General features: G+C 43.3%; 1 protein-coding gene across 1 annotated transcript in view; it reads right to left on the reverse strand.

The window, feature by feature from the left end:
- cntnap2a (contactin associated protein 2a) overlaps window positions 1–18,171 on the reverse strand; it is a 170,015-nt gene that overhangs the window by 31,234 nt on the left and 120,610 nt on the right. The window contains exons 14-15 of the mRNA XM_030079602.1: window positions 9,449–9,667; window positions 3,676–3,912 (exon numbers count right to left, since the gene is read on the reverse strand). Coding sequence (XP_029935462.1) covers window positions 3,676–3,912; window positions 9,449–9,667 — 456 coding nt within the window. The remainder of the gene's footprint in view (window positions 1–3,675; window positions 3,913–9,448; window positions 9,668–18,171) is intronic.

The raw sequence follows: 18,171 nt of genomic DNA on the forward strand, positions 1-18,171 counted from the left end.
TACCGATGTTGAGCAATAAAATATATTTTAATGAGCCTGGATCCCAGAGGTGAGACTAAACTTTTTTTTTTTTTTTATTTTGATGCTGCATGGACTGAGAAATAAAGAAAAAAGAGAAAAGTTTAGGAATGCTGACTACAAAGCACTGAAATAGTGGAATCTTTACGCTTGCAGCTTTGATTTTGTCAAGTCACCACATTCTCTTCACAGGGACTTAAAGAGCAAAGCGTTCTCAGATTTCCCCTCATATTCTTTATGCATACAGAGTCTGGATTATGGAGGGCCTGTGTGCAACCTGCCTCAGTCTCCTCTGCCTACTGAGAAAAAAAAAAAAAAAGACTCAGACTAGCCAGCCTGGAGCCTCAGCACCAACACACAGAGAATGAAAAAACTCCACTCCAGGGCATGGACTCTTTGTAAGTGTGTGTGTGTTTTATTTTTTGAATGTGTAAGTATATGGAGGGGGTTTGAACATGCATGCAGGTTTCTACAGGTGTGTGTCTATGTGTGTGTTCACATGTGTGTGTGTGTGTGTGTGTCCATGTGTGTGCACATGCCCCCATGAACAATGTGTGTACCTGTCCATATTTATATAAGTATGTGTGCACATTCACTCCATGTGACCCCCAAGGGCAGAAAAGCAGCAGAATGAGGGTGTATAATAATAATACCACTGCTGGGTCCCCTGAGCAGTGTGTAAATATGGATACAATGGAAATGCACTGTGCAATTATGGCTGGCTTCATGCATTTTTCACTTGCTGGGAGGAGAGGGGGAGATTAAAGAGAGTGGAGGGGGAGAAAGAGAGGAAAAGGGAGAGATAGAGGGGGGAGAGGAGACGAGCCACGGAGAGAGGAAAGGCAACCTGGAGAGAGAAGACAAGAGAAAAGAGGAGGGAAGAAGAGAAGAGGAATGACAAAGTGAATAGAGAGCAGAGGAGAGAAGAGGGACAAGAAAGAGAGGAAAGAAGGAGATGAGGTGGACTGAGGGGATAAGGAGAGCAGAGGGAGAGAAGAAGAGAGGAAAGGGGAGTGGAGAAAGAACAGAGGGACAGGGGAGACATGAGAGGCAGAAGATAAAAAGGTAAAGTATCTCTTATTTGTGAGTTATCTGCATGTTTTATAGGTGCGTTTTATTTTGTATTGACTAAAGTGTGTTTTTATTGTAGGACTCCTGGGCTAAAAGAAATCCCAATAAAAAAAAGCCTAATTAAATCAAATAAGGGTGGTGGTGGTGGGGTGGGGTTGGGGGGGCAGAGGGAAGAGGAGAGGGAGAGGGAAAGAAGGTGCAATATGGAATTAAGGAGGAGAGGAGAGATGAGAAAATGGGAGGAGATGAAGGGAAAGGAGGAGAGGAAGAGGAAAACAATGAGGAAGAGGTGTGTCGGCACAGAAATAAGAGAAAAGGGAGAAAGAAGAGGACAGAGGAGAGCAGGGCCTCCGAGAGACCACGTGTCTTGCACACAAACAAACAGACACAAGGGTGTGCTCTCTCCCTTTCTTTGCCTCTTTTTCTGCCACACACACACACACACACACACACACTCACAAACACGCATACACAGAGAGACGATAATCTCTATTCTCTAAATCCTGAAATGGCTGATTGGTTATGACAGAATTCAGAGGAGGTCTTTTCATGTCTTACACTCGCATATCCCCACATATTGTCACCTTCTTGCCTGCACACACACACGCATGCACACAAACACACACACCCACACACACACACCCACCCACACACACACACACACACACACACACACACACACACACACACACTCATACAGAGAGAATCACCCGCTCTGCTTCTCTGTCATCTTGTCACCCCCCTGCCAAGTGCACAGGGGAAAAACACTATTCGGCTTTAGGAAACAAATTAATTCACGTGTCGGAGATCAACTCTCTGACTGGGAGCTAGAAGAAAGCCGCTGACAGCACCGCTGCTTCTCCCCCCAGAGCATTTTATGAAAACTTGTTTTAGGAAGTAGAACTTTAGTACTGTATCTAATGAATCCCTGTGAAACAAACATGATGTTTTAGCCTGCTGCTACAGTGCAGAAAAAGTGGAGTTACAGTGTGACATTTCTCATCTCGCAACTTGAAAATCCTACCCTCCACTTACTGAAGTGACTTGTCAGTGGCACTATGCATTTTGTTTTTGGTTTGATCTCCCTGCTCTGAATCTGCAGGGTTTTAGTATTCACCGAGTGCACTCCAAAGTCAGGCAGAATTGGCGGGTAAGCACAATATCAGTCTCAATCGATGCCTTTTATCATAAGCCCAAACACTTTCAACGCCGGCAGCTCCAAACTGAATAGGAAGTGAGGACAATCACAGAGCGCAGCAAAAATCACAGTGGGTTGTCAGGCAATGAACCTCATTGAAACATAACTCTTCCAGCAGTATTTCCCGTGCTATTTGACTCTGCCTTTGTGATCTAAAAGGAAACTGTGCAAATGATAACATACTTTGACAAAGTTGCCTGGAAAAGTGTCACTGGAAAAGTGTCAGTCAGGAGATTAGGTCTAGGTATTGTCACTGATTCAGATTCACAAGGTCACAGTTCAATTCAATTTTCAGTATAGATTCTATATGGATGGATTAATTTGTTACCGCTTAACAAATTAACTACATCTGTTGATTTGTTAAGCAATAAAAAATTAAGCACTGGGTCTGAGCACTTGGCTGTGGGACGTTCACCCCTATTAACCCCCATTAACTATGTGTGGCCTGCTCTAATCAAATGTAGATACAATGCCTATAACAGGGTTTCCAGTAACACACGTGCACACACACACACACACACACACACACACACACACACACACACCACGTCTGCAAACCCTGGCTCATCATGCAAGGCTAACTGCGCCGTATGTCTGTAATCTCCATTTCCCACTCCCATGGGGTAAAAAAAAAAAAAAAAAAAAACATATTAAATGATTGATTCAGGGATTAACTGGATCAATATTGGGCGGCGTGACTCAGGAAGGTTCCCGGTTCAATCCCTGGCTCCTCCAGAGTGTGTTGAAGTGTCCTTGAGCAAGATACTGAACCCCTAGGCGCTCCTGATGGGCAGCTTGGCACCTTGCATGGCAGCCTCTGCCATCACTGTGTGAATGGATGAATGTGAAGCAAACATTGTAAAGCACTTTGAGTGGTCAGTAGACTAGAGAAGCGCTATAGAAATGTAGTTCATTTATGATGAAAATCGATTACTAGAGATTATACATCACTGTGTCATCCAAAAATTCTGCCTTGAAAGTTCATTTTTTTAGGTGTGAGGAAGGGGAAGTGAGCAAAGAAACCTATTAAAAACATTCAATCATCTGCTCTTATAATACCGCAGAGAGTTGGAAAAAAAAAAAAAAAAAAACTCCTCCAGCCCTGGCAAAGTGGAAAAAGTATCTGATTAAAATACTTCAAAACACCACGCGGGGGGGAGCTTGATTAGTCTTGCAATTGATGCTAAGACTTGAAGACGCTCATGACTGGTACAAGTAATCAAACATCCTTTGAATCAGGCTGTCCACAAGTAGGTCAAACAATTTTGAAAAATTCAACAAAAAAATATCTTGAAGTTGGTTAAGGCTTTTATCCGCTGTGCTTCACAAGTGCGTACATTTTAAGAGAAATTTCAGCGGTACTCATTCAATAACTCTCTGCATCTCACCTCTGGTGCAGAACGGCCCGTCGTAAGCGGTGGCGGTGCAGTCACAGGAGTAGCCGTTGTACTTCTCCACACACTTCCCTCCGTTCCGACAGTACATCCCATAACTGGTGCAGTGGCCTTGGCAGCCGGGTTTGACCCCTGGTGTGACTTTTGCCCTCTCCTCCAGGTCGAGGGTGACACCGTTCATCCGCAGGGCACGGATGCAGCCAAGGAATCCCCTTTGGCCTCCCGCTGCACCTACAGACGGAGGGAAAGGAGAGAGAACAGAAGACGGGAGGAAAGAGGAAAGAGGAGTGAGGATAGGAGGTAGAAAGTGGGAGGAAGGGGATAGCGGGCATGAGAAAGAATGAGCGGCATTATTAAGATAAGAGTGAAATAAAACAGAACGGAAAAGGATGCAGGAATCAAGGCAGAGGAAGAAAAAACAAAAATAAAAGGGAGGGAAGGGAGGTAAATTAAAGTAAGGGTCACAGAAGTCATTTGGGATACAAGAGGCTTTTTGTTAATCTTTCGCAGAAATGCTGCCATTCTGATGCCTGGAGAAAGCCACTGTGGTGTCGCGTTTATCGTTCTGCCTGCGCCGCTGTTCTTGAAGCAACCTTCAACTCTCTTTGATGTCTTCACTAATTAGAGCCACCTTAATGAACGCTTTGTGTCATAACTGAATACTTCACATTAAATAAAGGTAGTCGCATCTGCACAGGTGCACGGATGCATCAAATGACATACTTACAACGAAAACACACGCACGAATGCGTTGTGCACCCCACCTGATTTGTGTGAGTCAATATAAGCATTAATGCTTAGCCTTGGGGTGTCAATAGCCATTCCTCTAAAGTGCCTCCATCGTCATTCTGGCCTTGCACCATTACAGTCTAACTACCCATTACCTTGGACACAGTAGGGGTGTTAAATAGATTAATGTGTACCTAAATGACTGTGGCAATAAACACACTCATAAACATAGACCCACACGTACATGTGCAAATACACACTCATAAATGAGCAGCACATGGAGATACAGTACAGATACACACACAAGCACGCACAAGATCATTAATGAGAGCCGAGGGGCATTTTAGTTATTAAAACCTCTCAATTACATCCCTCGGATTACAGAGGGGTGCCCATTAAAGAAGACATGTTAAAGAGACGTGGACACACACACACACACACACACACACACAAACACAGCTACAGTCCTTTCTCCTCCCACAGCCCCATTCACACACACATCTGCTCCTTTAACAGCGCAGATACATCATGAGAATATGAGTAATAAATGTACTTCCTTTCACTCCAGCCAATACATTATTCGCATATGAAGACGCAGCTGTGCTTTCACACGCTTTCTCCACTTTCCAGTCTCACAACGCATTTGGCTGATACCAGATCTGTTAAGTAATCTATTTGTACCGCTGATTGGCTGGAGGTTTATGCCACCTGTTTACCCAGGTCTAAATCAGCCTCTGATTAAGCGGACAGCAGGTTTGGAGGTCTGTGGAGACCACAGTGGACACGTACGCCGCTACACAAACACACACGCACGCACAGCACATACACAGGTGTGTGTACATAGATAACTTCACAAATGGTGTGTATGCACAAGCACAGACGCATGACAATGCAAAATGGCAGAAACGAATGAGAAACAGACACACGTGATTTAAAGTATGTGTATTCATGGGTGTACGTGCGTTTGTGTATGTGGGTGTGTAAGTGTAAGTGTCATGTGTGTGGATTGTCTGTAATGATGTGCTAATGAAGAAATATCTTACACTCATTAAGACACACAAACAAATATGCACACACACACAATTGTGCAGTTGCTCCCTCATTATGAGAGCCTGGTCTAATGGTATGCTTTTAGATTTGTTTTATGATGACCTGTTGGTCTTCCTCAGTGTGTGTGTGTGTGTGTGTGTGTGTGTGTGTGTGTGTTTGTATGCTACATTACTGGGTAATGATGTGCTAGTAAAGAAACATGATATATTCGTAAGGGCATGAACTTATGGATGCACATGCAACTCACATAACAAGTGCACTGCTCTTGTACAGCCTAATGCAACAAAACAAATCTAAGTATCACAGCATTACTCTTTCTACCAACGTGCTGCTGCACTGTTGTTCCACCTACATGAAGAATTGTTTGCGAAATTATACCACCTTACTTATGAATTTATATAAGGAGGGTGGACAAATACAACGGTAATCCATGTATCTCTTATGTTTCCCATTTCCCTCGGGTTTTTAACTTTTCAGCACTGGCAGGTCACCAGAGCGGCTCACCCACTGGGTGAATTGATGAGCGGTGCCTCCATGTTTAGAAGAGCTGCTATAACGGACGTCATTTGTATTGGTTTTAGTGGAGCATTTTGGAGTCACATGGTCTAAATGACATTTCAAAAGCCTTTCTACCCCACCGACATTTCCAGGAGGAGATATTATCATAGAAATCCCATTTTACCAACCTGGCGCTATATATCTGTTGGTTTACAGCAGGGTTTTTTAAACTGTCACTCTTACAGGTCCATAATGGGCTTCCTTGTGATGGATTCCTGCATGGTAAGTGCACTAGTATATTCAAATAAGCTTGGGTCTCTAGCAGAGAAACTAAATTCCTAATTTGTGCCCTTTTCTTGAAAAGGTAAAAGCGTAGGTGTGCAAAGCAGTGCAACAGCAAGTGTGCTCAGTTAAGTTTCGCAAGCCAAATACTTGCTAAAGAATCTTAATCACACCTTTTGTGGAGCTGTGACTGAACTACACGCCACACAGCTCAGTTCTCATTATGTTTGCATTGCCCACTTGAAATGTATGGGAGATCCTGCTGTCCTTGTGCGTGTTTGTCAGGATGTAGTCCACTGTGAAATTGTAATTTTGTTCTTATCCCTTTGTGTCCGCGTCACAGACTCATTGTATTGTGTGGGTGATTGAACTACAAAAAAGTCTCTGTGTTAAGAAGTCATTTAGTCTCATATGAAGTGTTAAAATGAAATTTTTCCTTGAAACAAATGGAAAAAAACAATTCCAGCAGGATGAGATAATCAAACGTTTCCAGAGCAGGAATTGTGTCATGCCATTTTCTTAATGCTAGTGGTCTTAGTCGCCTTAAAAAATACTGAAACAAGTGAAACTGCTTTAAAAACAAATTGGGTTATCTCATCTCACAAGCAGATTTTTTTTTCTCTTGTTTGAGGAAAAACACAGAAACTCTGAATATAAGACTGTAGGATTTGTGAAGATGGAGATTTTTTGCAGTGTATAATGATTCTGATGACACACATGAAATGTTACCTACTGTCTTGGCAGGTGAGTGAGGCTGGTTTCCCTGTGACACATGTCACACACATGCAGTGAGTACCAACAGGAATGACGTCAATCCATTAAGGACGAGGCAAGGCAAAGAAAAAATGGACAATAAGAGGAAAAAAAGAAAAGAAAAACAAAACAGGCCAACCAGGACCAAACTAAGCAAACCGTGAAAAATCATAGAAAACAATATGACAGTTAGCTATAATCAACAAAAAGGACTGTGGCATTAAATGCAGTGAAACTAAAATGTGTAAGAGTTATAGTCATATGCATATATGAAGTGACTTGGAATGGTAAAAGTTAACAGTGTGAACTAAATGACAGCAGGCAGATGGTCTAACATCTACTTTCAAGGCCATTAGAACAAATGAGGCTCTGTGTAGTGAGCACTAAACCAATCAAATGCTTGATGAGGGACATATTGTTTAAGAGAGAGAGAGAGAGACAGAGAGAGAAAGAGAGAAAGAGAGAGGGGGGAGAGAGAGATGATAAAGAAAGACATAAGGGAATACAAAGAGGAAAATAAAAGAAAACATAGTTCTCCCCCGATGTGTTTTTATATAGAATCATATAAACAGATCATCCACACACATCATTTCTAAGCGCGGCTTGTTTTCTTTTTTGCTTTTGTCATCAGACGCCGTAAATAAAAATGGATGCGGGGGGAATTTGAAGTCATACTGATTTTTAGATTTCTGGCTTCCATTCTCATTTCTGCTTCAAAGCCCTCAAACAGCTGCATCAATATCAATCACATATTGATGTCTGAAGTGGCAAAAGATGTTCAATTATGCGGCAGAATCAAGGTAGTTCAGACAAAGTCTTCTCTTCAGCTCCCCCCGGCAGCTCACCTCAGCCTCCCCCCCAAATCTCTGGATCAAACGCGAACAGATCTCTCTCTTTGTCGGAGGTCAGAGGCCAAATCTAAAGCACTTCCTCTTGGCGGCTGGGTCACTTCCTGTGTAACCCATACCAAAGCGAATGAGGATTAACCGGGGATTAGAGATCAGATATAAGAAGGTTTTGTCCCCTCTGTAGCTGTTGTTAGATACAAGGGTCTTGCCTCTCTCCCCCTCTCTCTTTCCCTCTCCGGTGCCTCTTGTGTTTAAACCACTGTGCTTGTATGCAGCACACACACACACACACACACACACACACACACAGCTGATCTCATCTGAGCTTTCTCCTTGTCTCCCTCCGATCCCTCACAGAGTGAGCACACACATGCAGATGACGTGGCTGAGGTGTGATCCGGCGGCACACTCTGCTGAAGATTTCGACTCGCGCGGTGATGAAACCTTTCCATCTCACCTCTAAATGAAAGTATAAATACACCGAGAGGCAAATTGGGATATGATGAGGTGAAGGTGTTTCTATGTTCGAATCAGCAAAAGTGATGAAACGATGAAATTATATTATAAACGGGGATCAGGGGGGGTTAGGGCTATCACATTGGGACTCCTGATTGGAATTTGGAAGTATTCCCTTCAGGCAGAACTTTTCTTTTTTCCAGGAGATAGACGGAGGCCTATGATCCGCCTCAGCACTTTTCCTTCTATCCGCAAATCCCTAACACTATTTTAGCCTCGGAGTTTGGTTTTTAGACTATTGACAGCTCAGCACAAAAGGCAGAATAAGATAGAGGAGTGGAAGCGGGGCGATAGCGGCGAAACCATCCAGGTCTTCCTCCATTTGAACTCCTGATGAGCTTGGGATGCATTGTGTGGAAAGACAGAGGCAGCAATAAGCAGCAAACCAGACTTTTGATAATGAGGATGTAAAATGTAAAGGCATTGCCGGGCACGATAATAGCTGTTTCATCAATACACTCTCTAAGAACTGATTCAGAATGTGTGTGTGTGTGTGTGGGCGTGGGAGAGAGGGGGGAGGGCAATATCCTTTTTCTGTGATAATAGGTTGTTAATCCAAAGAAAACGCAACTGCTCGGCTCCAAGTAGTGACGCTGAAAACCAATGACCTCTCTAAGTGAATTAAGTTAGTTTTAGTCACACACCCTCACAGCCAGCGCCAAGGCTCAGCAAACCTCTAATTTGACTTCATTAAAATCGAACCTCTGATCGCCCATATGGATGCATTTGTGAGCATGTGCGTGTGCCCACATGTGTGTGTACGATTAACAGTGAGATGGATGTGTATGAGTGTGATTAACATTAACTTAATTAACACTGGCTAAGCCAAGCACAAGCCTCTTAGGAGGGAATACAGAGCTATGTGTTGAACCAATATAGGCTGGTCCAACTTAAACTTATAGAACAATCAGATGTCCTCATGGCATCTGAGGGTCATATCACCAGACACACAGCCAGCACAGAAAGTGTTTTCAATTAACAATTCAATCCAATTACCATGACATGGATGATGTGTGGTTATGCATTTACTTTACACACAGAGGGGTTCATAATAATTATGATGCATCTGTTTATGTGTGTGTGTCTCTTACCCACATAGAGCTGGCTGAACAGCTCCAGCCGTGTGTGTCCCTGTGCAGGGGCGGGCCGAGATGCCCGATAGGTCAGGTCCAACTGGAGGACCGCCTCTTTCACGTTGCGCTCGGCCATGACGCGATGCCATTGGTCATCGTTGAGGGGCGTGGCCGAATGCACCGCCAGCTCCACTGGTCCGTTTCCCACGTCGAAGGAGAAGGAGACGACTGTAGGAGCTGCGCCGAGAGGACGGAGAGAGATGAGAAAGAGAGAAAGGGATTTTATTTTTGTTTATATTTCACATACAAGACCAACAACCAACATTACTCACAAGCTTTTCCAGATGATATCACAAATTCTATTTATTGTATGTAAACTAAGTAAAGCTGGGGATAGACTGAAGAAGTAGCAGATTGGTCCATCCCGCACTGCAAAAAAGTTATGCAGTCTCATCTTCAGTGTTGTTTTAATTCTTGTTAAATCCTGCTATTGGATGAGAAAATTCCACTTCCAATGCAGTTTCTCTGGCCTCATCAAATATTCGGGGAATAAGTGTTAATACCCCAATCATATCAAACATGATGCATATTTACAGTTTGATGTGTGTGGGGGCTGAACAAGTCCTGTCATTGTATAGGGATCGAATATTAAAAGATGATTCTGGTGAGGTTTAAGGTGCTGACATCAGTGACAAATCAGGAGTCAACAGGATATATTTCTTAATTATATTATTAAGTGTGTAATACCCTGTCCTTGTCTCGTAAAAAGTCTAGTGTGAACAAAATTATGACTGAGGGTCAATCAATCAATCGTTCCAGGTACAATGCCATGTTTTTGTCGTCATTTGATTTTTTAAAAAGCATTTCAGTATGAAATACTTGGTATGTAGACATAAGAGGAAGGATGGCATACCCTTCTAATATGCAAAATGTCCCCTAACACTCTCACCACAAGCAAGCAAACACACAATTTTTGCAGCATACAGGGACTATCACTCCTTTATGAGAAGCACACCAAGCAAACCTCACCGCTCTCTAACAACCATAACTCCCTGTTCTGTCATAGTCCACTCTGCAGGTAAACATGCATCGTTCAATTTCTAATCTAATGGCTCATTTGTTTCGAGGCCATTCATTTGGCTTGTATAGATTTCAGCTTTACAATGCCAGACTGCTCTCAGTGCTGGACAGGCAGTCGATAGACTGCAGAAACTGTCGGTATTGCATGGCATAAAGTTGTGTCGCCCCCGCTGTTATACTCTTTATCTGTTTCCATACTTTGAACTTCGAGAATCCACTCTAGTTTTGTTGGTCCGCAGAGAGATAGGAGAGAGAGAGAGAGGAAGACTAATACATGACAGAGAGAGTGTGTAAATGAATGAGAGGAAGAAAAAGCAGCAAAACGGAGACAGAGAGAGGGAGAGGAAGATGGCCTTGTTTCCTTGCATGATTAATTTTCATCATCTCAGAGAAAGTGGGTTTATGTGTGTGTCTGTGTGTGTGTGTGTGTGTGTGTGTGTGTGTGTGTGTGTGTGTGTGTGTGTGTGTGTGTGTGTGTGCGTGTACATGTATTTGGGATGTGTTAAGGGGGTCTGAGGACATTCAAATGCCCTCACATTTATTGCCTCTTTTAAGTTCAACAGCGAAATAATTCAACACAACAACAGGGGGCACTGTTATACCTTTCATAGTCACATCAGGTCAAAGAGCAATATTACAGTGGTGTTTTTTGAGTTTTGCTGCGCGTCCACTTGTGTGTATGTGTCTGTGTATGCGTGTGTGTGTGTGTGTGTGTCTGTGTGTATGTGGCAGAGAGAAAGAGAGAGAGAAATAGAGAAAGAGAGAGGGAGAGGCCTACCACCTGTTCAGTCCAGCTGTTCTTGCTATAGCATTTGTATGAGGTCACTGTGTCTGACGCCTTCTCACCTCTCCACAGGGAACAACGATCAATCAATACACTGATCACAGACTGTGAGTGTGTGCATGTGTGTGTGTGTGTCTCACAACAAAGAGGGAGAAAGACAGAGAGAGAGAGAGAGAGAGAGAGAGAGAGAGAGGAGGGAGAGAGAGGAGGGAGAGAGGGAGAACATGTACTATTTTAATCATAGTAGATGTACAACATTTGTTTTCGACCACGCAGTGTGACTGGACAAGAGGCATTCCCTTGTTCCCTGACTGAACTTGTAACTGATAATAGTATCACTCCGCCTTTATCTATGAAGGGAATGGGCCAGGCAGCAATGTTTACTGCTGAATACGGGGGAACTAATTTTTTATTGGCGAAGGGAGACAAATAAAATGATTACATGAAAACCCAAAGCTCATATTTCTGTTTAATGTTCAACACTACTGAGAAAATGTTCAAAATGTTGCAGAAATGCAATAACATACTAAACCTGTCGATTTTGGCCTCGCAGGCCAGAGCAATAAACACTGCCGTTCACAACCTTGGGCAAGTTGTTGTGTAACTATGGCTATATTTGGGTCAGATACTAGAGCGTATAATTATGGCCAGTGTTCAATAGGAAATTGGAAATTGAAATCTTTTCTGTCCTTCTGTCCTTCTGTCCAGTCCATCTGTTTGTTCATTTTTTCCATTCATCCACTCTTTTATCCACTAATCAACTTTTTTTTCCCATCCATTCTCCCTCTCCTCCATCCTCCTCTCACTTACAAATCTTGTTAAGGCCCAGTCGCTGGAATGATTACTCTAAAGGCAATAATGACTATAAACTATAAACTATACCCTGCTATAATAGCTTTAAAAACATCCAAAACAATAACAATTACTGTTATTTCTGGCTCGATCCCAAAGTGAGTTTTTGCGTGAGGACAATGCGTAAGTCGCAGCAGTGATGCTTCCTCTGCTGGGGCATTGATCACAGATATTGTTATACTGTGAATGACTGAGCAACACTGTGTCATCATAGATCGTAGTTATCTTCATAGTTGCACTTCCAGATGTGAATGGGCCTTTAGTTTGCCTGCTCATTCAACCGTCTCATTTCATGTTCTTTGTGCATTTTGTGTTTCTTCACCTCCTCACCTTTGTTTGCCTATCCTTGCCCCTCCCTGCTGTCCTTTCAGTCCATTCTTCCTTTTTTCCTTCTTCTTATTGCCTTCTTCTTCTCTCCATTCACACACTGATCCCTTCCCCATTCACTCCTCCTTTTGCTCTTTCATTCCAGATTTTTATCCTTCAATCATTCTTCCCTTCTCCTTTTTCCTCCCTTATAGTAATTATTATTTCCTCTGAGTTCAGTTGCAAGGACACCGGGAATTATGTGTGGGTGCATTAACCTACAATATAAATCAATAGTAGGACTTAAACACTCAACTATACATCACGCACATGCACGCACGCACGCACGCACACACACACACACACACACACACACACACACACACTGACAGGCTTTAGTAAGCTGAATAAATGGTGTCTGCATGCAGAACACAGTTCTGCAGGGCAGGGAGGGATGACATCAGTTATTCTAAATGCTGAACAAAAGCCAAACATATATCAGTGTGCCGCTATAGCAACACTGAGAGGCATATGTGTGTGTGTGTGTGTGTGTGTATGTACTGGTGAGGGTGTGTGTGCATGAATATTTGTGTGTTATAATAGTAGCACTATAAAGCAAGATGGATGTCCTACAACTTTCTTTTTTATACTCTATCCACAGGCAGGAATGAAAACTAAAGTGTCCTCAGAGCAATCCCAGTTTGCCTCATCTATTTGCATAGCGGTGATGGATGTCATAAGTGTAAGTGCGTGTATGTGTGTGTGTAATTTTGTTTGTGTGTGTATATGTGTTAGAGAGATACACAAGCATCTTGGCCTGGAGAAACTCCAGCAGAGCTTTTTATTTTGCTATTTGTTTTTCTATTAATCTTTTAATATGGAGGCTGGAAGAGGCAAGTTCTAAATTATGCGTCAGCACAGCACAACCAAACAATGATAAATAGTGAAAGAGATTATGTATGTGTTTGTGTGATCAATGCTTGTGTGTGTGTGTGTGTGTTTGTCTAATGTGAAGTTCCACTTTGCAGTTCATCCATTTTCACATTGCGGGCAGTGTATTATCTCTTCGATTCCTTTCTGTTATATTTGCTAATTCTTTGTTGTTTTTGTCATTTGCTTTGTTAGCCTTTGCTTAGCTTTTTTTCACCCTGGCGAAGGCTGGAATACATTCAGGTCCATTTCCGTTGGAAAACATATTGAAATACGAGCCAAAATGAACGCGGCACAGGAAATGCGCTGCTGCTAAAGCTGAAACAAGACTGGAAGCAGCTCCTCTAAAGCATCTCACTGTGACAAATATGCTCTTTAAATGAAACTTCAGCTCAATTTGAAATGATTATTAAAAATAAACTCGGATGCGGACAACACAAAGGCTCCATCGCATGTGACTGACTGTGCATATGTCAGTGTGTGTGCATGAAAAAGAGAGAGAAGGAGGGGGCAATAGTGTGAGATTAAGATAGAGTTGTGACAGTTGTCTGGGGAAAAGTCTTAAATAATCTTATTGCTGTTGAGTCGTTGCTTTGTGGGATTTTCCTCTCAACTGACAGCTAAATGTTGTTATAATAACTTTGAAAGTCATGTTGCAACTTTAAAAAAAAGCTAAAACTCTCTTAAAATTTGGGTCAAACTTTGTCTGAAAAGTTACCGCATAACAAGAGCAATAATACAATTTAAAGAGCCTGCGTGTCTGGGTGTGAGAGTAAATATATCTATAACCTCTGGGTTTGAGTATCGCTGAAAACGCAGCCTCTTAAAGACTCAAAACATCACAAATACATGGACCTCTGTCCACTGAGCCACAGAGCAGCACCCCACAAGTTAAGCATTTCTGTATTTAAGGAGTTTTTTCCTCTGTCCTCAATCCTGTTACCAGCAGTTCACTGAAGGCAGCTCTGGAAACCTCCTGAAAGCTACCTCTGAAACATGTGTATGCCTTCTTCTATGTATGAAGACTCAAAATTGAATAGTGCTCGACTGATAGCTTTGAGGCTGTTGAGGTCACAGTAATGTATAACCCGTGTGTGTGCGTATGTGTGTATGAGTGTGTGTATATGTGTGTTTGCCTGTTTTGAGCTCCTGCAACGGCACAGCAATGCCATCTTGGCCTAATGCTAGTCATTTCATGCCCTGACTGGATTGCAGCAGATACAGTTTTGCACCAGCAAGAGGGCAGAGATTATGTGTATGTGTGTGCGTATGTGTGTGTGAGTGTGTGTGTGTGTGTGTACAGGCGAGCTGTGCCATGCTTGTGTATCTACCGTGTGCTGTGGGGCAAAATGCGAGGCTAAGATGATAGCAAGGGAGAGGAGAGAGGAAATCGATGTGGGGCGTTTTGAAAGCCTGGGGAGAGACACACACACTCCCTATCTCCTCTGCCCCGCTGTGCAACCATGACAAACTAGCTACTTACTGTATCTGTGTGTGTGTGTTGCATGTGCACATTTGAAAGACAAACACCAACCCCCCTTTGGCCTAAATTACATTACACTTGCATAGTATTGGTGCAGTTTTTTTGTGTGTGTGTCAGTGCACGTGCCTGTGTGTGTTTGACTTTGTACACAACCTAGTTCAGCAAGAAGGAACTGGCAAAGAAAAGACAACGCTTATGGGGCTATTGCGCCATTACAGTCCAGCTTACATAATTTCATGCAGCGTAATGGCTTCAGAGAGCGTCTGTCGACTTGGTGTCTGTTCACTGTTTGGCAGCAGCGGTGGCAGTCTGACACAAAATGGCGGGCTGGGCGCACCAGTAGGAAATGGTCGGCAAAGGCCCTCTGACACCAAATGTTCACTTCCCTTTGAATTACAATGAAATGCAATTAGCCATCTATCACACCACTGACAGCCATTCAACGCCGGCAGCCCACTTAACATTGCGGCTCCATGATTAAACCGAAGCCCGAGATTTTAACATTCTGAATCCGAGCGGCTCCGCCATGGCTGCTGGGATGTTAATTTGAGTCGCTGGAACATGATCACAGGAAACCTGCTGCATGAAATGTCAATCACAAGGCTCGGCGAGGAGCTGGGGGACGTGAAACAGGGATTTGTGTTTTGGAAAAGTAAAAACACAAGTAGGGAAGCGAGAAATCACAAGGGTTATGTTAAGTAGCCTGGTGGTGAGTTAGAGGTGTTAAAGCTGCTGTGTGGTAAAAGTTGCTCGGTTTGGCATTAAAATATGCTATTGTGTGTGTGTGTGGGGAGATAGGTTGTTTGTGTGTGTGTGTGTGTGTGTGTGTGTGTGTGTGTGTGAGGGGGGGTTCTTGTTGAGAAACAGAAAAAAGTTTCAGACACAAGAAAGCTCCCATTGTATGATTTTTTTTTTTTTTTAAGAAAGGGAGAGAGTAAAAGAGAGCAAAGTTTTGATTCTGTGAGTGTGTGCCTGTCCGTGAGTGTGTGTGTCTCTGTATGTGTGTGTGTTCATTAGAGGCAGTTAGTCAAACAAAAAATGCAATGTCTTATTGTGTTGCATCAAAAGCTTTGTCTCCACATGTCCTTGTGTGCCCCCCAGTCACTCTCTCTCTCCCTCCCTCGACGATCAGTAACAACAGGAGGGTGAATGTACATGTGTTAGGCTTACATGTCTGTTCATTTTTTTAACTCACTAGGAGTTTGTATAAGGATGCACATGTTTATTCAGCTTACTTTTTAAATACATCACTTGTGCGCACGTGTGTGTGTTTCGGATTAAAATTTGAGAGCTAGGGGATGAGAGGAATCACGTGCTTCTCAGGTGAAGAGGAGGGACATGATTTTCTTATTTTCTTCTCAAGTTTGTTGTGAGTATGTGTGTGTGTGTGCGTGTGTGTGTGTGTGTGTGTGTGTGTGTGTGTGTGTGTGTATGTGGACTCAGAGACACTAACGATTCAGACACAACAAAGCTACCGCATGTATGTTTTGAGAAAGAGAGAAAGAAAGAGTGAAAGAGATTTTTTTTTATGTGTGAGTGCATCTGTACCTTTGTGGGAGTGTGTGTGTGTGTGTGTGTGTGTGTGTGTGTGAGAGAGAGAGAGAGAGAGAGAGAGAGAGCTTCTGTTTTGTGCTGCTAAGAATATGTGATTTGGGTAAACAGAGGTTCATAATGGGCATAATTATTGCACACACCAATTACCTTTAATAAAGGACTGTTCCTCCTTGCAATCACACCATAATCAGGAAGAAAAATGAAGACTCTCACTCTCTCTCTGTGTGTGTGTATGTGTGTGTGTGTGTTTGTGTGGGGACAGGTTGTACCCAGTGCTCATCATAGCCCTGCTATCTGCTAGACTGACAGCTGGATTAAACCTCACACCAGGAGAGAGAGAGAGGGACAGAGTCAGAGAGACAGTCAAACAGTGGGAGTGTACCATGACTCACACACACATATATGAATGAAAACACGTCTTGACATGCGTCTCACATTTGAGCTCTAAGCGAATGAAGTCGGTGTTGCCCAGGTTCTCCAGAAAGACACCGTAGGGTGCGCTGGTCTTGAAATAGAAGGAAATGTCAGCGCTGGTCTCACCCTGGAAGGTGGCAAAGTGCAGGTAGGATGATGGGGTGGTGAATGATGCAGCGTTCCAGTAGTTGTCTGGGGGAAAAAAGACAAAACAGAAACCAATCACAGCTCTGAATGACAGTGGTGGGAGCTGTTGGAGCTGCCCTGTCCCACATCTCTCCGGTGCTTGTCCTCCATTTGTGCCGAAGCAAACACTGTAACTCGTTCCCATCTGATAAGCAGCAGAATAAATTTATTGTGCAAAGGGTTTCATTTCAAATGGCTATGCATCTGTTTTCATTTCATTCTAAAAAGCTATCTACTTTGGATAAAACATTGTTATCTCATGTCCGTTGTTTAATCATGTTCATTCAATATTTCCACAGAAAAAACAATTTTATCCCCTCAAATACACCTATTTTCATGCAGAAGTCTTAATGTAGTTCTTAATTTTGTGTATTTTTTATATTTAAAAGCAAGTTCGTCAAAACAGAATAACGCCCCATAGAGAAACTATTTCTTTTCTGCAGAGAAGGGGGCAAGGGTACAGGGAGAAAACGCTGCAGGATTTCTGATAACAATTTTTTTTCTGATGACTTTTGAGTGAGGCGAAACCAGCAGCTGCTAATGAAGACAAAGTAGCAGCAGATGAGGCAGCTGCTGATGAATTATCAGACTGTGGTTGATGAAGTGACTTTTCTGCTTTCGCTCTCCTCGATCTCGCCGCGTATGTCTGTCTCCCTCCCCTGTCGCCTCAAGGAGGATGAGGAGGAGGGGACAGGGCAGAGGGGGAGGAAGAAGAGGAGGAGGAGGGGGGGAGGAGAACACGGAGGGGACAGCTGACGAGAGAAGAAGTGGAAGGAGATGAGGCGAGAACGAGAAAGCTGAAGATTGGAGAGGGCAGGGAAGGGGAGAAGAGAAGAGGAAAGTCACGGCGAGGGCGGCTGATAGGAGAAAGGAGGAGGAGTTGCAGGAGTGTGGAGGAGGAAGAGGAGGAGGGCGAAGAGATCATTGATGGTGGAGCGAGATAGACGAGGACAGAGAAGGCTGACATGGTATCAGCTGTGTGAGATCGCTCTGATGCTTTTGAGGGTTGGCCTAAGACCCTCCACCACAACCTTGGAAGACAATAGCAGTGAGGCACTTAGGAAAAGTGTGTGTGTGTGTGTATGTGTGTGTCTCAATGTGTGTGTATGTGTGTGCACCCACATGTGTATGTGTGTTTGTATTTGTGTGAGT

This window comes from Myripristis murdjan, chromosome 20, assembly GCF_902150065.1.
Source record: "Myripristis murdjan chromosome 20, fMyrMur1.1, whole genome shotgun sequence".
Taxonomy (NCBI): Eukaryota; Metazoa; Chordata; class Actinopteri; order Holocentriformes; family Holocentridae; genus Myripristis; species Myripristis murdjan.